This window comes from Leptinotarsa decemlineata, unplaced genomic scaffold, assembly GCF_025532065.1.
Source record: "Leptinotarsa decemlineata unplaced genomic scaffold, Ldec_3_MD MMD2_tig00078422_RagTag_RagTag, whole genome shotgun sequence".
In the NCBI taxonomy this organism is placed as follows: domain Eukaryota; kingdom Metazoa; phylum Arthropoda; class Insecta; order Coleoptera; family Chrysomelidae; genus Leptinotarsa; species Leptinotarsa decemlineata.
This window is the reverse complement of record NW_027412747.1, coordinates 17,788,539-17,809,593: the sequence shown is the minus strand read 5'-3', so window position 1 is coordinate 17,809,593 and position 21,055 is coordinate 17,788,539. Positions and strand designations below refer to the sequence as shown.

General features: G+C 36.5%; 1 protein-coding gene across 1 annotated transcript in view; it reads left to right on the top strand.

The window, feature by feature from the left end:
- flz (transmembrane serine protease filzig) overlaps positions 1 to 21,055 on the top strand; it is a 78,556-nt gene that overhangs the window by 38,782 nt on the left and 18,719 nt on the right. The window contains exon 2 of the mRNA XM_074186044.1: positions 17,144 to 19,093. Within this exon, the coding sequence (XP_074042145.1) occupies positions 17,144 to 19,093 (1,950 nt within the window). The remainder of the gene's footprint in view (positions 1 to 17,143; positions 19,094 to 21,055) is intronic.

Genomic DNA, 21,055 nt, shown 5'->3' with positions numbered 1-21,055 from the left:
GAAGCCACAGTATATGCTGTAGACGACCCCTCCCGATATAGAAGGCCCCGACACTCTGTCGAATGAGGTCCTCATGTCCCCCGTTAACGGACGAATAACTTTTTCATCCACCCCACCCCAGCCAGGTAGGGGTATCCCGTGAAGGGCGGCACTGATGTCTTAGGACTTCATGCCGTCATCTATCAGTTGTGTACCCATTGGCCCCTCTCAAGGCCAATGATCAGCCAAAAGGGTAGGGGAGGTGGTCTCCAAACCTGGAAGAAGTGACGATGATGATGGCAAATTTCATTATATTCTACTCATGAGTTTGTGAGTTATTTTGCTAAGAATGATACTACTTTTGTTATTTTCAAAACAATGGATCAAAAACAATTTCGTGTTTTGATTTTACACTGCTTCTTGATGGGAAAAAATACTGTTCAAGCAAAGCAATGGCTTGAAAAGTTTTATAAGGACTCCGGTTCATCAGAAACAACAATTAAACGTTGGTTTGCTCACTTCAAACGTGGTCTTAGAGACACTGATGATGCATAACGCAGTGGACGTCCAAGTGAGGCAGTAACACCAGGAAACATAAAAAAATCACGAAATCGTGAGTTAGCTGACGTTGTAAAGATATCTAAAGTACTTTATGATGATTCTGAGCAGTGTTTGGTCATGTTTAAACATAAAACACCGGAATTTTTGTGGCAATGCATGAAACATGGATCCATCACTTCAATCCGGGATCAAAACGATCATCATCTGAGTGGAAAGCAACTGGTGAACTTCTTCCAAAGCGCCCAAAAGCACAACAATCGGCTAGAAAGGTTATAGCCTCGGTATTTTGGGATGCGCGTGGTGTAATATTCATCAACTATCTTGAGAGGGAAAATACCGTCAACAGTGAATATTAAATAGCGTTATTGGAGCGTTTGAGGGCCGAAACTGCTGAGAACTGACCCCATCTGAAGAAAAAGAAAGTGCTGCTTCAGTAATACAATGCACAGTATCACAGATCAATAAAAACGATGGCAAAATTCCATAAATTGGACTCTGGATTGCTCCCGCATATACCATATTCGCCAGATTTGGCTGCCAGCGACTACTGGCTGTTCGCAGACCTCAGTGAGAGGTTATTTCTGAAACTGAGGCCTATTTTGAAGCAAAAGTGGTACTGAAATGTTAAAGCGGTGCTGAAATAATTGTGTGGCTCTCGATGGAGATTATGTTGATGAATGAAGCCAATGTTGAACAAGAAATAACTTGTTTTCATCCTTAGGCCCGGGACTTTTCAGCCCAGGTGTTAAACGGTGCACAGTCTCGTTGGAGCTGGATTCGGAGGTACATTCTCGCTGTTCGCGTGCATGAAGATAATGCACAGAGAGTAATGGAGATAAATTAAGTAGTTTCAATGGTTTAAAGTTGCTGTTACACAGTGTAGTGAGAGAAGTTCGCAACAAATGTGTTTTCATTATTCGGTTGTTTTAAAAGTTTTGTCCGTTTTTATTACATGTGTTTTGTAGCTCCATATCTCAATAAATTTTCATTTCATTCTGTTTTGGTATACACTGATCGATGGAGAGTTTTGCAAGCTATACATTGCTGCTGTTCATTTTTTCCAAATTTAATTTTCTGCTTCTTTTCAGCTCATTACTATATAATGTTGTTGAGCGATTTTTGGCCAATTTATCTTTACCAATTCAAATTGAATTAAAGCGCTACCGAAACAACCCGAAAAATTAACCAGGCATCTGGCAATAATAGTGTAAACGAACGATCTGTTCAATATTGGTTTGCGGAATATCCTTTCGGAGGTTTCAGCCTTGATTATGAACTCCGAAGGGGTCGACCTACAGTAATTCAAGGCGGTGATTTGGGGATCTTGATGGAGACTGACCCGCACAAACGGTGCGCGAGATGGCGTCAGGTGCCATGCCGTTTTTGATGGCTTAGAACAATTTATAAATGTCGATAGGCTCATGAAGTAGGTGCCTAACAATTTGTACGATCGACAAAAAGTGTCACGTTTCGAGGTCTGTTCTTCTCTGCTTTTGCACAACCAAAATGATCTTTTTTTAACGAATATACATATACCTCCATAGGCCCATCTTACACGACTGATAGTAAAAATACCTACAATACAAGTATAAAAAAAATGAATATTATAAAATTGTTTAAAATCACACTGAACCTCAATATCATGGGGAGATGTCGTTCCAAGGAGCTTGGAGAAATTTATTGATGAAATAAAAACAATATTTTAATAATAGTAGGTACTTTGCATTTTCTTTTGAATAATCCTAGAGGAAGTTGTTTCAAACTAGCTGGTAACTTGTTGTATGATTGCAGTTTAGGTGAATTGTTCCTGAACACGTCAAGTCAATAATAGTATATTATGCAACGATCATGTAATGATGGTTATTAAGACACGAGCATTAACCGGGATACGAAACGAGCCGAAGGCGAGTTTTGTATGGTATATGCGAGTGTATTAATAACCATTACATGAGAGTTGCATACGCTATTTTTTCTAAACCCGATAAACTATAAATATTATATTTGTATTGAACACATTTACAGTAATTAACTCATATTTTTTTAAAAAAACACAAACTTAATGGTAATATCATGGATATATGAAAACTATAAAGATTCTAATTATATTTATATTGAATATAACAACTGTAATTAATCTGATCTTTAAAAAATATTGGAGTCGATGGTATTCCTTCTATATCGCTGTTTTCAGACATTTTGATAATATAGGTAGGTAATATGAAAACTGATTTTGACAAATAAAGCAATTAGTTACTTAGGTTAGAATCTAGGACAAACAAAGGAACAGGATTCTTGATTGAAAAATTATGGGTTTCTATTGGTTGATAATCTGTATCGTTATGAAAAATCTGTATCATAATGGATATCATTATGAAACGGATTATGGTCATATAAGTGTATTGTTAGAGTACGGTTGTAGAAAAAAAGGTATTTTGAACAAATTCGCTGATTTAATATTATGATTATGAGATTCGTATACTTTCGAATGACAATGATTTTGGTTTTGGAATATCTATCATGGCATAATAGGCAAACAGGCAAGGTAGAGGCAAGATGCCATATTTTTTGAAAAATGGTTTGCAGTGAGCATTGAGGTCCGCACCAACGATTATCTTCATTGTTTTTTTCTGTGATCTGAGAATGTATCAATGAGTGGTTCGCAGAGAGTAGAGTGTTGATGTTAACAACCTTTTTTAGTTGTCGCATTAGATAAATGCAGTTCGATACTTTCTTACTGAGCTGTTCGATGTAGCTGGAGCACCTGATTACCTGCCGCAATGTTATGATTTCTTGAAATAACGAGATTATGAGTTTTTTCTCTATTTCATTTTGAATTATTGGCATTATACCACACCTCCGCTTTATTTTCTGCCTGTTCAATAATAATCCCAAAGTTGCATCATCAGCAAACATAACTATATTATTTGGAAATAAATGAAAGAACAGATCTATGATATAAACAAAAGGGGTCCAAGAACTGAACCTTGTGATACACCGTGTGTAACTGGCTTGGAACTAGAGTATCTGTTGTTGACAAATAGCTGTACGATTCAAAATATTCAAGCGGTAGTCCTCTTCTACCATAATGGGATAATTAGTATTTTGGGCTGCTGAACATGCAGCCCAAAAAACTATCTAGGGAAAAATGTTTTTTTTTGCAAAATTAAAAAACAAAAATCGACGGGAGAACGCTAAATGTGGGGGAAAAACCCCAAAATTCCTAAAATCGGAATTTTTGGCGATTTGGCGCGGGAATCCTCTTTGCGTTCCTATGTTTACTTCTGTAAATTATAGCCATACATAAATATATCTAAAAGTATTTGAAAAAAGAATGAAAAGGCGAGTATAAAGAAAAAAAATCTCGATTCAGTTTCAAATAATATATTGATCAGAAATGTGTGTATATTAATAGTAAAATGAACCTTAAAACTGTCATCATCTTCATCTTCAATCTTTATTCTTCAATCTTCGAATTCTTCTTCGAACGGTTAGTGAGGACTGTGAGAACTCTGGAAAGTTTAGAAAGTTGTGACTGTCAAAATACTGTTTCTCTGCAATCCTCAAATTATTGTACTTTCGATTTTTTTACGTCCTCAACCTATTCGAGGGCCGTTCACTAAGATTCGGATCATTTTCATCTGTAACAGAAAAGAATAAAAGCATAGAATCAGTGGAGGGAGTCAAATTTCAATAACGGATTGAGTAGTATTAAGATATTGCAAGCATTTACCTTTTGAGTTTTCTCCTTGTGGAATGTCCAATGGCAACAAATCGTCCATCTCAGCCTCGGCTTCCTCCTCGTCCTGCTCCTCCTCTTGCACCGTTTCAATGTTATTGCAGTTTTTTTATGGGTGATCTTTCTACACAAAATGCGTGATTTTCGAGTTATTCCAAAAAAACCAAAACTACTTCGAATTTTTTCACAATTTTTGCAAAAAAAAAATATATTTCCTGTGGAAAATTTTATTGGCAAACCTCATATTCGTGTTCAGCAGCCCAAAATATCATATAGAACCAAATTTGAAAACTCTTGCAAAACTTCCCGCAAACTGCCCTTTTTTGACACAAGCTGCCTAAAGTATTTATGATGTGAAAGTTTAGATCGTGAATGTCGTAAGTGTGTGTATTTTTTAAAGATTTGATTGCATCAGCCACCTCTCCGGGCGTTTCAGAATGTAAAAAAAAGTGTATGGTAAATATATAGCTGCTGCTCCCTTGCAACGGAGGGTGCTGCAAGCAGCTCCATCGGACCAGAACCTGTCATTGGCATCTCTATCGGCTTTGCCAAACAAACATTAAATACCTGGATGCCAAGAAGATTTATGGACTTCTGGCTGAATCTTCCAGAATTGGCTCACTCCAAGGCGTTTATTCACCCTTCGTAGCTTGATACCAAACAGATGTTGGACTACAGTAAGGATGAACTACGATATCTAACAGGCCTTCTTACAGGCCACTGTCATTTGAATCATCATATGCAGAGACTTTGACTGTAAGAAGACAGTGTGTGTCGCCTCTGTTTGGAAAATTATAAAACAGCAGAGCATATACTTTGTGCTTGCCCCTCTGTGGACCGAATCAGGTTCTTAGAGTTCGGCAGAGTTCGGAACTTTCTGTAACCGAGGCAAATCATCACAGCATCATCACCGTTTGAAAATTAAAATAATTGAGTGTCAAAGATAAGCCTTACCCACCATGCTCACCAGACCTATCACTGATCGACTACCATCTTTTCAACTACTTTGATAACTTTCTCATTGGTAGAACTTTCACCAGAACAAGGCAAAAACGGCCTTTGTCAACTTTATCGAATTCCGATCACACAATTTTCATGCTGATGGAATTGATCAATACGTGTTACGTTGGCAAAAGTGCATTGATCAAATAAGTATTCACTGAGATATTGCAGTTTCAATTATAGTCATAGAAACGGACAAAACTTTTGGAAAAACCCAACTTCGTTATAAAAATATTATTGAATTTCACTAGTTCGGATTTCCATTGTCTAATATATAAACTGATTTGAAATCCCTGAAACAACTTAAAAAGAAGGCAAAAAAACCTGAAATGAAATAAAATACAAAATGAAAATAAAGATAAAAATAAAAAGTTGAGAGATTTCAAGCCAAGTTAGTTCACGACGTTTCGATTGTTAGTATCCACAATCGTCTTCGGGTGATGACTGGACTGATTCCTCCGAGAGATGACTATTTATGGGTCGTTCGAGTGCTTTCACTTATACCCACTTTCCATTTTTTCTGCTCCACTGGTGCAGCGGGAGATGACCGTTTGGCGGGAGTTGGCCATTTTTCGCTTGATGATGGGTTTCCATATGTTGCGTATTTCTACGCTGGCTTGGCTGAATACGTTGTTGGACAAATTGTATGCGACTTCCTTGAATTTTCTTCTAAACCAATGTTCCTCTCTGTGTAAGAACTCAGCTTGGGACCACTCGATGTTGTGTTGATGGGTCCAAACATGGTCTACTATTCCTGATTTGCTGGTTTCCCCTCGCTGTGTGTGTTTCTTGTTCCCGGCAATTGGAACATTCAATGGCATTTCAGTTTCACCAGTATAGGATTTTCCGCACTCACAGGGTATCCGGTAAATGCAATTTTGGAATCGCAGTCCGGGTTTGGTGGCCTGGTTTTCGTGAGGCTGCTACGGATAGTGTTACCGGATGTGAAGCAGGTTCTGATGTTGTACTTGGAAGCAATTCTGCTTATCCTCTCAGATAATCCTCTAATGTAGGAAAGTGCAAGCACGGCTTCTCTTCCTTGCTAGGGTCCTGCTGTCTTTTAGCCAAAATCTTTTCTACCATCGCTTTGGAGTAGCCATTCCGTCGAAGATCAATTTTTATGATGCCTAGTTCCTTCTCGAGACCTTCCTTTGTGTTGAAGAGTCCGAAAGAACGGTCTAATAGAGTCTTGATGATTTCTCTTTCAGTTGATTGATGTTGGTTGGATTCTTGGTTTGTTGGATATCCCTACATTTTCAGTTGTTTCAAGGATTTCAAATCATTTTATATATCAGACAATGGAAGTCCGATCTAGTGAAATCCGCCATGAAACATTGTCAATCACCTTCAAACAAAAATATTATTATTATTATATACATCCTCTGTAAACCTAATAAGTGAATGATATTTTGGATGCAGACAGGCTACAGAATGAAATAACAAGGAGTTTCATTCATATACAATGACACCCTTCACATTTTACTACCCTTTCAACAAGTCATAACCGAAAATAGAAAGCGGCGTTCACGAGAATATGAAACAGGCGTAATCATGAACAATGTAGCTCTTTCGTAGCTTTACAATCCATTTCGGGCACCCACTGGAGATAGGAATGAGGTGTTTAATGTATCCACATTTCACCGTGTTGCGCATTATAATGGACTGAAAGGGAGGCTGCTGAATTCTTAATCCAATATATGAAAGCAGCGTTAGGTTATTCTGGAATATACTCATATTTGTCGCAGGGGGAGAGAGCATTTTTTAAATTGAATTTGGCCATTTGAAACGATGTTGCAGAAGATATAACGAAATGTTCATGAAGGATGTTTCCAAAAATGTTTATCAAATTAGTAAAAACTATTGAGTATTATGAATTAATCATTGTCTTCAATAATACTCTTCCTGAAAGCTATGATTATGTATTCTACAAATTCAAACAGTACTTTTTTTCAGTTGAGTTTGAAACTTGCACAAATATTATGGTGAATTTTGATAGTTCGTACTTTCATTGTCTAACATGATTTCAATATGAAAGAACAAATGAAATCAGAATAAATAGCTGAAATATCAATTATATTGAGAAGTAAAACGTGAAATGAAAATACAAAGAAATGGATAAAATAATGAAGATAAAAGATGGAAATGACTATCGAGTAGATAGAGTGGAAACAAAAAAATAAAAAGATGAAAGTAAGAAAAAAAATATAAAAAAAATTCCAAACGAAGTTACTTTACGACGTTTCTATTGTTACTATCCACAATCGTCTTCAGGTGATGACTGGACTGTTTTGAAAAAAAATAATGTATAAAATATGTTTTTTCGTTAATCAGCTGTCGCGACCCTATGAACGACAACCCACTTATACCCACTTTCCATTTTTTCTGCTCCACTGGTGCAGCGGGAGATGACCGTTTGGCGGGAGTTGGCCATTTTTCGCTTGATGATGGGTTTCCATATGTTGCGTATTTCTACGCTGGCTTGGCTGAATACGTTGTTGGACAAATTGTATGCGACTTCCTTGAATTTTCTTCTAAACCAATGTTCCTCTCTGTGTAAGAACTCAGCTTGGGACCACTCGATGTTGTGTTGATGGGTCCAAACATGGTCTACTATTCCTGATTTGCTGGTTTCCCCTCGCTGTGTGTGTTTCTTGTTCCCGGCAATTGGAACATTCAATGGCATTTCAGTTTCACCAGTATAGGATTTTCCGCACTCACAGGGTATCCGGTAAATGCAATTTTGGAATCGCAGTCCGGGTTTGGTGGCCTGGTTTTCGTGAGGCTGCTACGGATAGTGTTACCGGATGTGAAGCAGGTTCTGATGTTGTACTTGGAAGCAATTCTGCTTATCCTCTCAGATAATCCTCTAATGTAGGAAAGTGCAAGCACGGCTTCTCTTCCTTGCTAGGGTCCTGCTGTCTTTTAGCCAAAATCTTTTCTACCATCGCTTTGGAGTAGCCATTCCGTCGAAGATCAATTTTTATGATGCCTAGTTCCTTCTCGAGACCTTCCTTTGTGTTGAAGAGTCCGAAAGAACGGTCTAATAGAGTCTTGATGATTTCTCTTTCAGTTGATTGATGTTGGTTGGATTCTTGGTTTGTTGGATATCCCTACATTTTCAGTTGTTTCAAGGATTTCAAATCATTTTATATATCAGACAATGGAAGTCCGATCTAGTGAAATCCGCCATGAAACATTGTCAATCACCTTCAAACAAAAATATTATTATTATTATATACATCCTCTGTAAACCTAATAAGTGAATGATATTTTGGATGCAGACAGGCTACAGAATGAAATAACAAGGAGTTTCATTCATATACAATGACACCCTTCACATTTTACTACCCTTTCAACAAGTCATAACCGAAAATAGAAAGCGGCGTTCACGAGAATATGAAACAGGCGTAATCATGAACAATGTAGCTCTTTCGTAGCTTTACAATCCATTTCGGGCACCCACTGGAGATAGGAATGAGGTGTTTAATGTATCCACATTTCACCGTGTTGCGCATTATAATGGACTGAAAGGGAGGCTGCTGAATTCTTAATCCAATATATGAAAGCAGCGTTAGGTTATTCTGGAATATACTCATATTTGTCGCAGGGGGAGAGAGCATTTTTTAAATTGAATTTGGCCATTTGAAACGATGTTGCAGAAGATATAACGAAATGTTCATGAAGGATGTTTCCAAAAATGTTTATCAAATTAGTAAAAACTATTGAGTATTATGAATTAATCATTGTCTTCAATAATACTCTTCCTGAAAGCTATGATTATGTATTCTACAAATTCAAACAGTACTTTTTTTCAGTTGAGTTTGAAACTTGCACAAATATTATGGTGAATTTTGATAGTTCGTACTTTCATTGTCTAACATGATTTCAATATGAAAGAACAAATGAAATCAGAATAAATAGCTGAAATATCAATTATATTGAGAAGTAAAACGTGAAATGAAAATACAAAGAAATGGATAAAATAATGAAGATAAAAGATGGAAATGACTATCGAGTAGATAGAGTGGAAACAAAAAAATAAAAAGATGAAAGTAAGAAAAAAAATATAAAAAAAATTCCAAACGAAGTTACTTTACGACGTTTCTATTGTTACTATCCACAATCGTCTTCAGGTGATGACTGGACTGTTTTGAAAAAAAATAATGTATAAAATATGTTTTTTCGTTAATCAGCTGTCGCGACCCTATGAACGACAACCCTCAGAATTCGAAACTGGTGCAAGCTGAGTAGTAACGCAGTCTTACCTTTCAACGTGTGATTTCTGACGAAATTCCTAACATCTTCTCCGAGAGATGTCTATTTATAGGTAATTTGAGCGCCTTCACACATCCCCTGTTTTCTCTCTCCGCTTCACCTATTCAGCGAAAGTTGACCATTTTTCGCCCTTGGTAACAGGTTTCCATATGACGCGTATCTCTACGCTAGCTTGGCTGAATGAGTGTTATATAAAAAAAAGCAACTTTATTTTTTCGAGACTTTTTGACTGATCCTGTATGAGGATGATTGAGGAAAGGAATTGAAGGGGAGTACGTACCCTGATTACGTGAAAGAGGGGGCACGATTCGAATAACGTAGGCAATGCGAAGGCACATGAAGAAGCCACCAAAGGCATGAATAAAGAAGACGTTACGTGGGACGTAAGGAAGACATACAGTAAAAAGGAAGAGAGAAAAAGAATAAAAGTGAAGATAAGGAGAGAATGGCAGAGGGAATGGGGGAGAGGCAGGACAGGGCGGCTGTTCTACAGGTTCTGCAGAACAGTCGAGTATGAATCCTTGGGTCTGACGCGGAAGGCTGTCCAACTGCTCACTGGGCATGGGAACTTTCCCGGATACCTGGCAAGATTTAACCTGGGCCCGGAGGATCCCTGCTCCTGTGAGTACGGGGAGCCTGAAACGGCAGAGCATGTGTTAGATAGAAGCATGAACGGGGACAGGATTGGCTGGCGAGAATGGAAGGAGAGGACGGAAAGGATAATTGGCGAAATTATGTTAAGAGATACAAATGGAAAGAAGGAAGAATGGATACGTTTCGTCAATGAATGGGCGGAGAACGTGGTGAGGAAAGGAAGAAAAGGATAGATGTGGAGATGCACCCAAGCTAGCGTGGTAAACAGTATAGAATTCACCAAGCATAGCTTGATGCGATACCGCTGGACTGTGAACGAATCCAAGGAAGTGCAGCATAGATTGTATAAACCAAATATAGGGGCTAGGAAAGAAAAACAAATGTATGTTGAAGATTTTCGTTATTAGGTTTGAGTGCTGGGGGTGGTTACAATGTTATGAGTTCATTTTATTTTTAAGGTGTTATTTAAGAGGACAATGTTAATTGAGTTTATGATTGATGTTATCTGTAATTGTTTTGGATAATGAAGGAAAATAAGTATCTTCTACCCCACTGATTCGCCTCCTCGTATGGCCGCTGCCTTGCAGAGGTGGTACGGGGAGGGGGTGAGTTTGGAGGAGTAGGGGTTCCCTTGACAGCGGTGGCGATAGATAATGGGAAGATGCCTGATGCAAGGCCTACGGGCTAGGACATCCAAGGCAAAGACGTTATTCATGATCCTGTATACTAAATTTGTATTTAGTTTGAGAGATTTCAGAAAATCCAAATTTTTTTTTTATATTAACATTTTTCGCTAGCCATCTTACTTCAAGAGATAATCGACCGTCTCCATACATATCAGCGACCCTGTATAACTGAATAATTGATTTCAAATGAAGTAGGCAGCATTCTTTGCCATATTGTTTTTCAATGTGCGGAACATTGTATAACTCATCGTTTCTGGTGTTACATCGATTTGAGAAAATATGTACTGCATGATAGTTCATCACAACGATTTTTTGGTAAATAAGCTCAGTTTCTCAAAGAGATATTATATAAATGAACGTACTCTTTCGAAGGGCATTCTATATATATTTTCAAAGCCTCGGTGGATAATAACATTATCCTGAGGAGTATTAAAGGGCACGACAGGAGTGATGGAAATCGCATTGCCGACTCTTTAGCCAAAAAGCGGCTGGACTAAGAATTTTAGGACCCAGTGGCAGCTATGGCCAGATGACTTCGACAATTGCGGAACTAGCCAAATGTAACACCCATGCTCAATCCTTAAAGATATGGGATGGAATCAAAGGATGTAATCTTGACAGGATCACCTTGGGCGACCCTGGGAAGCTGGCGCCGAAGAAATATCTGGCGATGACCAGGAAAAATCTACGCTTAACAGTAGGATTTCTGACTGGCCACTGTCAACTAAGGAAACACCTCCATAATATGGGGGTAGTGGATACACCTCTATGCAGGATGTGTAAACAGGAAGATGAGACTGTCAGGCATGTCCTATGCGAGTGCCCGGAGTTATCGTCATTAAGAGAGTGTGTGTTTGGAGAGTCTTTGCCTACACCTGCCGATATAAAGGAGATGTCTCCCAGTGACCTGTCTCACCTTCCTGGGAAGGACAGGATGGACGATGACCTTGGGGAACAATAGGAGGATGTACAATAGGTCATATGTGGCCTAAGTGCTGTGAGCTTACACTCACCCTCTCTACTCTACATATACAGATTTATTTTCAATAAAAATAAATGAAGCAACATCGGAAACTATTTTTTAAAACAACACAATTGTTGCACCATCTATGAACATGTGTACAAAGTTAGTTCAATCTCATTTCTCACGTCGAATTTGTTTTACAAAACAATAGCAAATCGGGTGAAACTCCAAAAATTTTATGCATCTCTGTTACATATATATGTTTTATTTCACAAAGTCAACAGTTCGGAAATAGTTTCGACTACTTAGAAATGAATGAATACTTCATTTATCATCGGATAATCAGATTACAATGTATAAAGAAAATATAAAAAATACAGATTACAGAAAATATAAAAAATAAAAGAATAGTATGGGACATGCTAAAATTTTACACAGATCTATATATACATATACATTAATATATACATAAATATACACACACAGATATATACTTACATACACAAAATAATATCATAATGAACCCACATCAGGAGCCACCTATTTTATACATATATACACATATACATACATATAAACATACACATACACATTCCTAATGTTCAATTTGTCACATATTCTTTCAATTTTGTTTTAAACAATTTTATGGACGAATATTCTTTGATTTAACAAAGTAGATTGAATTCAACAATACCTTTGAAAAATACAGATTTTATCGAACTAGCTTCAGAGGTTGGTTTTACATAGAAATTCATATCACTTGCAGTTCGTGTTGCTCGATCATGGATAGATATTGTTCACAGGAATCAATTGACACTGTAAATAATTGGGAAGTGAATTTCTTATCATTTTGAAAATGAAAGTCATTGTTTGAATATAATGATTTTGTTTCACATTGAGCCAGTTGAGGATATCTAACATCGATTTTATATTCGTGTACCTGTTGCAACCAAGGATAATATGCATTGCTTTATTTTGTAGAATTTGCAGTCTGTCATAATTTGATATGTTCGTGTAAATTATAGAACTGCAATAGTTGAAATGAGACAATATCATAGTATTGTACACTGTTATCATACTAAACTGAGATAAAGATTAAATCACAATCAAATCCAATTTTTTTACCTATTTTTTTCGAAATATAGTCAATATCGTCGGCCTAATTGTAAAACCACGTAACTGCCATTTTGCCTATTTTACAGGAGAGCAATAAAACTTTCTCATTTGACACTTCCTCTATGGTTTCTTACGAAATCAAACACTGTTGTATGGAAATATGAAAATAATCTGTCACACACCAGGTTTTGTGGATTATTATTTTTTTATCGTTTCTCAGTGAGTTACATGTTCTGTAAATACTAATTTCTGGAGTTAGGTGTTATGGAATGCGGAGTTGAAGGTTTTGGATAGAGCTTAAATATCCGCTTACATCTCAAAACTAGGAGTTACGTTAAAATCGTAATAGTACAAGAGTTCATATTTAATCCCATGAAGTAACAATGAATGAAAAGGAGTGTTCGATTCTCCAATTTTACATGGTTCAAAGGTCCCAATAGTCAAACAGATTTCAATTGGATTAGTTTATTACACAAAAATTCAGAGACAAACCAACCAAAGTTGGAAAATCGTTAAATTTTTCTTAAATAATCAGTTTGCAAAACATCGTAAAATGAATGGTAGTCGGAAGGCATTGTTTGTTTTAGCTCTTGTAGATGATTATATTTTGATCGAGGAATCTTTCGTTTGGATGTGTACAGTTGAGGAAAGTCAAATTGACCAATTAAATGTGAATCGTTACACGCCGTGGCAGTTGTTTCTTTCCTTCTAGATCGTGTGTTTTTTGATTGTTTGAGTTCGCATCTTCTGTGTACAAAAGACAGCGAATATCTGTTACTTTTGGTTGATCTACACCTACTCCAGGTCTGATTGATTTATATGGCATAGCTTTAGTATAATCTTTGAAAGAAGTGTAGTCTAAGTATTGAACTTTATAAGGCCTGGGGTTCTTTCTGGCCTTGGAACATACTTCTGCGTAATCAGCTGGAACATGTATATCTCTATTTTTCAGATATCTATCAATTGTTGAATGAATTGAGTCACATTCCGCATTTGGGTGTGCCGCTTTTCTAAATATTTTTGTTCTATGACAATATTATACTGTTTTGCTAAATGCATTAGTGCATTTGCCAGTATAGCACAACGATTTTGATAATTGCAACCATCGCTGAAAATTATCACTTTATTACTATTGTTTCTTAGAAGTAGTTGGGAAACAATGAAGTGTGTCAAAATGCTTGCAAACTCATTTCCAGTGAGTTCACCTTCACTCTCATTCCATAAGTAGCAATAGCCATCCTTAAATCTCAAGTCAAAGAAGGTCATATTATGTACCTACAGATAATTTGCTTCGATAGTATAATGCTGATACATTGGATTTTGGGCTTAAAAGTAACGACTGTAAATCGACTGTGTAGACATGTTATTCATTAGCTTTGTCAAATTCTTTTGCTTTTCTTGCTTCTTCTTTTTTTTTCATATGATCGTCATAGCTGCTTTTATCAATGTGATTATGTTTGAATGAAATGCACCTGTCACACTCATCTTTTTTGGTCTGTAGAAACTAAGGTTCAGGTCCTCAAACATTTTATGGAACGTACAACTGGATAATGGATTCATGTTTCTCTGCCCACACCAATCTCATTGCAGTAAAATTCATACAATTTTGCCTTTGATGACCAACATGGTTCAAGATACAGTTTATTTGATGATGATCTACAATAATGGCTCTCAACTTTTGGGAGTGTCGAGAAAAACTCTTTCATAGAAATATTTTTTTCAATCAATTCATCTCTTCTATGAACCCATTATTTGTTTCCTCGATTACATTAGGAACTCGAAGTGAAACGGTGCTGTCGATGATTATTGACGTGTTTTCTTCTATAATCCCATTTATGGTTTCCTCGATTACATTAGAAACTTGTCGTGAAACAGTGCTGGCAATAATTGACGTGTTCTCTTCTATAACCCCAACATTTGTTTCCACAGTTACATTAGGAACTACATTACTATCTGATATTCCTTCACTTGGAATCATACTATCATACAAAGGTGGAAGTGAATCTGTAGCAATATCAGTGGTAGTATCAGTACTAGTCACTGCGTTAGATATCTCTACAAGAGATCCATCAGCCTGCATCACCTATTTGCAAGCCACATAACTCTCTATTTATATGGGACCTTCGGATTATGATTGATAAAAGATATAATTTCTATTACATAATGATTATTTGAGATTTTCATTAATTATTATAGGCGATTAAACGTGAAATGACTGCGATAGTTGAAATAAAAAGAGGCTTATATGAAAACACGTTACTCCAATACGGAGTTTTCTAACCTATAATCTCTGTTTTTGTCAAACCGCATAACTCCAATTCATATTAATTCATATTATTCAACTATTCACAATATGAAAATCACTTTTCTATTTGAAAAATATAAAAAAACGGTAATTATTTCGTCAGTGTATTCAACCACGATTGTTAAAAAACTGAATATGTAATAAAAAAAAGACTTGGTAGGGCACTGTTGACATGACTATTACTAACACATGGACAACTAGGAGTTAGTGGGTTGGAAATAACAAAAAACCCTAAAAAAAGATACGTGGTTTGGAAATTCCTTTTTATTAAATTCAACGAATTTTTTGGAGGTACGAGGTTTATATCATTGATGTAGAGCATTTTCTACAACAATTTGGTATAATAAACTCGAAATTGATTTTCGTGGAGTTACATGGTTTTACAATTAGGCCGACGATATGTTTATCAAATTTTATTTGAGTATCGATTACGAATCCCAAATATTACATTTTGATATCTAATTCCATACTTAGAAATTTTTGATACAAAAAATTATTGCCAATAAACATATATTTACTTTTAGTTTCATTGACTTTCAGTTCATTGATTTTAAATTTATAAAAAAGTTGATCTATTTCATCATTTTATGTGTTCATAAGATCAGCGAAATCACTACTATTGAAGTATATCAAGGTATCATCAGCGAGAAGATGAAATTTACATTTCGTCAGAATAGAACACAAATCATTTACATATAACAAGAATAAAAGAGGGCCTAAAACACTTTCTTGTGGCACACCATAGTTGTGAGGTGGCACTCTGACTCTATGTTTGCCATTTTGGTTTTTTGATATCTATTGTCCAGGTAACTCGTTATCCACTGTATTACTGAACCCGAAAATCCATATTTCCTTAAATTCAATATTAATATTACGCGATCGATTGTTTCGAATGCCCTTTTCATATCAATGAAAACTGCACATATTCCAACTCCAGGTTTATCCAAAGCACTCTTCATGTCTGATATAACAAGTTGAAGTGCTGATTCACACGAATGAAATTCACGAAATCCTGATTGGTACGAACAGATAATGTTATTTACATCAATATATTCCATCATTTGATTTAGTACCGCTATTTCTAAGATTTTGTCACAAAACGGTAACATATTTACTGGTCTTAATTGTTCAGCTAAGTTAGTGTTCAGAATTTTTGGTATTGGAACTATTGTTGCAGTTTTCAAACATTGAGGTACTTTTACCTTTGATAAACTCAAATTAATTAAATTCAGTAGTGGATATCCAACAATATGAAATACGTTTCTGATAACTTCGAGACCAACTTCATCAGTACTATATTTTATTCATTGTGATTTAATTATATCATATAAGTTTTGTAGGGACAAAGAGGTGAATTCAGACATGTTTGACAAATATTTTGGCACTGTATCGAGTATTTCATCTTTTTCTGCATTTTCTGGACTAATAAATAACTGAGTATTCAGGGCTCAATGAATTCCAGACTAAAGTTATTCTATGGAAGATTGCTGGCTATTCAATTGAATCTACTATAGAGTAGTAGGAGTTGTGAGGACACTGAAAATTGAACGCAAAACTATGAAAAATAGATGAAACCGAAGTTTGAAATATGTAAGGCGATATAAAATATTTTCAGAATATATTGATGCATTGGGTGGAATTTTTCAACTCTAGAAGTTGTTCCAATATACTTCAAATTTTGAGGTATACCATTGCCATAAGTTTTTGGAATCTTCAAAAATTGAATATCATCAGAACAAATGCTATTTATAGGTGTAATGTATCTGACTGTTAACAATTCTATATCATTATATTCTTTGATGAAAATAATTTTTATTGCATGAAGGAAATATGAACTTAATATTTTTTTCACATATCACTCTGATTCAATATTTATTATCCCAGTAATTATTATGACTATAAATTGATGAATTACTTCTTTTCAGGTTCCCGGAAACTTTTTGGAGGCTACAGGATAACACCTAGATACTGCCAACCATCCAAAAAAGCAGCCATACCACTAGGCGGGCCAACCATATGCATGTTCAATCACGAATGTCAGCGCAGAGGAGGCCAAGTAGTTGGAGCATGCATGGACGGGTTCCTGTTTGGAGCTTGTTGCGAGATGCCAAAGAACGTAATGGTGGGAGAATTCCTGGATGACGACATAATCTCAGTAGGCGTTGTGGAAAATAAACTAGCCACCCACAGACCGTCTATTTCCACCACGAAACCACCAACACCTATAGACATAACTTCAATCGGTGTTTCACAAATAACAAATACGCTACTCAATCCTGGCATACTGCCTACAGCCCAGGATAACGAAGTTATTCAAGTGAACAGTAATCAGTATTTCACAACAACGGGTGTCACTCATCAGTCACCTGAAACCATCCTTCTGAACCAGCAGGATAACGAAATCGATCCCGGATATTTCCGACCAACTCATACTCCTCTGACGGACGACAGAACCAAACCACCTCGGCCGCCAATAATGGCCATATCGATTTCTAACGCTCCTCCAGAATACACGACCATCGCGGGTTTCACCAGACCCATGTTCCGTCCCAAACCTACTAGTCAAGATGAAGACAATTACGTTAGGGTTCCCACTATCACTCATGATACGACAAAACCAAATAACACTCATGACTATGACTCTATCGTGAATATTCTACAGATACTCAACAGCACTTCCACTAGTATATCCTACGGATCTTCTACAACTTCGAAGAGGCCGGACAGGATTACTTCTATAAAGCCGCCATCTACTTCATACGTTTATAGTACCACTATTCCTCCTCGAAGGACGGAAGCTACCACGACAAGAAAGAAAACTCAGGCTACTAGGAGAACTAGACCGACAACAAAGGCAACGAAAAAACCCACTACGACCCAATATATTTACAACACGAAAACCACCGCAGCCTATTCTCCTACTGCTTTCTACACCTCCGACAGGCCACAGTCGACTTCATATATTTACAATTCGTCACCAACGAGGAGACCCCCATCCACAGTGAACAGCCATATAGCTGGACCAGGGTTCAGTGTTACTTCTAGTCCCATATCGAGTACCTACCCTACTCCAGCCCCTACCATTATAGTTCTTGGTCCAATTGAAGACACAACTAGGCCCCAGAGGCCTAGACCAACGACTTACGTACAACATCCGACCACTTTGCAACGACCTACTGCTATTCCTCAGCGTAAACCTGTAAATCACGTCACTATCAACAACCACGTCACTCAAAACATTTACAGCACCAGTGAACGACCTTCACCAACTGTCCTAATAACCCCTAAGCCAAGTATATCTTCGTCATTGAAACCAGATGCTGACTATGAGGGTGTAGAAGTTGGTGCAACTGGTCCTTCTCAAGATGATATGATCAATTTTCCCCCAGTGAGGAATCCCAACTTGAACATGTCTAATCTGGCTTCCATTAATGAAAATGACATAACCACCCCTATCTTCATTGAAGACGCCGCTTTGAATGCTAGTGTGGAGTCTTTCGTCAATAAAATAATTCAAGGGTTACAAGAGCCGTTTCAAGGATTGAATGATTTGGTTTACAATAGAAGAAATGTCACTTTCTCAAACGCAGAAACTACCACGAAAAAACCTATAAAGAAGCAAGGTACCACCACTAAAAGACCTCCAGTTGTTTCCACAAGACCTTCCCGTCCTGCCATTACCACTAATATCCGTACCACTACCACTTCAAGTCCTAGTACTAAAAAACCCTCTACTAGACGACCGACCACAACGAAAAAGCCAGTGACGACGACGAAAAAGACGAAAGTGACGAAGAAGCCAATAACAACAACCCAATCTTTTATAGAACACTCCACTGAAACCATTGCAATCGACAACGAGGATTACCGAACAGGTGAGATCTTTGTGAATGAAAGCGACGTGAAAAATTTCATATTGTACGACTGCCAATGGAGTATTTCAGTGAAATAAAGTTTTCTGTCAACGTCATGAAGATTCAGAGAAATCATTTTGGATTCTGCAAAATGACCCCAACTGAAGTTGCAACGTTGGCAGTTGGACCAGTAATAACCCAAACCGGGTATTCAGGGTAGCCCTTTCGAAACAGTCAATCTGAAACATCGTCTTTGAAGAGGAAAATCTTTTGAAATCAGATTCAAGTATACAGAGTTGTCACCTAAAATGGTATAGTAAGACCTTCGAGCATCCCAAATGTGACGAGTTCAGTACTTCATAACTTCTAAATCAGGAATATTTATTCAACATTTGAATTTCAAACCTATGAATTTTACGAAAGAAGGTCCACCTATTCAACGGAAGTCATTTTTTGTGGAGGAAAAAAAAATCATAGATAAAAAAGGTCCACCAATTTTCACTATTTGTTTTTTAGAAATTACGACATTAAAACTCAAAATTCTGACTTCAATCTCGTAATTTTGAAATTACTACTTTCAATTCGAATTTCGACTTTGTCTCGAAAAGTTAACTTCAAACTTGAAAGTACGACTTCAAAGCCAAAATTACGACTTTCAACTCGAAATTTCAACTTCAATTTCGTAAGTTTATTAGTAATTTTATAGTTGTTATTTCGGAATCACGAGAATAAAGTCAATTTTTTGAGTTTTAAAATCGGAATTCCAAGAAACAAAATGATGAAAATATGTGGCTTTTCAAAATAAATATTCCTGATTCCAAAATTATAAAATACTGAACTTGTCATATTTGAGATGCTCGAAGATTTTGCTAAGACATTTAGGGTAATTTAAGGTTATTTCGAGGATTTCTGTTGGAGACAAAACACATGCTCTATAGGAAAATCCTTGAGGTGCTCTAAGAGCGGTGCCTGTGCCGGCGTAGTAATTTCGAGAATGAAGACGAAATTTTTGGTTTCAAAGTTGTAATTATCAAGAAACGAATGTGGCCTTTCTGCGCTTCTGTAGAATTTCTCCGCTTTCGAAAAATCTTTGTCACACAGTTTTTATATAAAAGTGAATTCAATTTTCGATCCACATTTGATAAGTGAAAACGGTTAAACATATAAAATCGGTTGAATCGGACAAAAGTTTTCTATTTTAGGAAAGTAGAATGATTTCTTTTCAGATCGAGAAAAACATTGATTGTTTATGGAATATTCATCAAAAACTAGAGTTGTCGAATTCCGTTTTTTGACCCTGCCTCCTCTATTTCAAATGTTATAAAAAAAGATGGAACTTTCAATACTGTTCCATATTTGTTATAATCTGATACAAACTGATTTGCAATGCTACGTTTCTCTCATTAGATTTCTTCATCATTCCTTTAAGCATGGACATGTATTGTCATACATAGTTGAATTTGTTATTACGATAGACACAGAAATCGATGAAAAAAATTAGGTTGAGTATGAAATCTAATGAACGAAATGTCGTATTGCAAATTTGTTCATATCAGTTTATTAAAAATATGGAACAGTATTGAAAGTTTCACCACCATTATTTTGTATAATTCAAAATAGAAGCGGTAGACCAAAAAAATAAATTTGACAATTTTAATATTTGACGAATATTTCAAAAACAACTACTGATATTCTTGTTTTGAAAAGAAATTATTTCAGTTCCTAAAATAGGAAACTTTTCTCCAATTCAACCGACCTTGTAGTTCTACCGTTTTCGAGATAGAAATAGTGTAATCAGCTAAAAAACGGCCTGTTCAATCATGACGACTTTATTATTTGCTATCATCTCTAATGATAATCGAGAAGACTCCTTAATTTTCATTATTTGCTATCAACCCTGATCCAGAGGAATTCTTTTTCATTATTTGCTATCATCTCCGATGAGGATCCAGAAGATTCCTGAGTTTTATTATTTGCTATCAC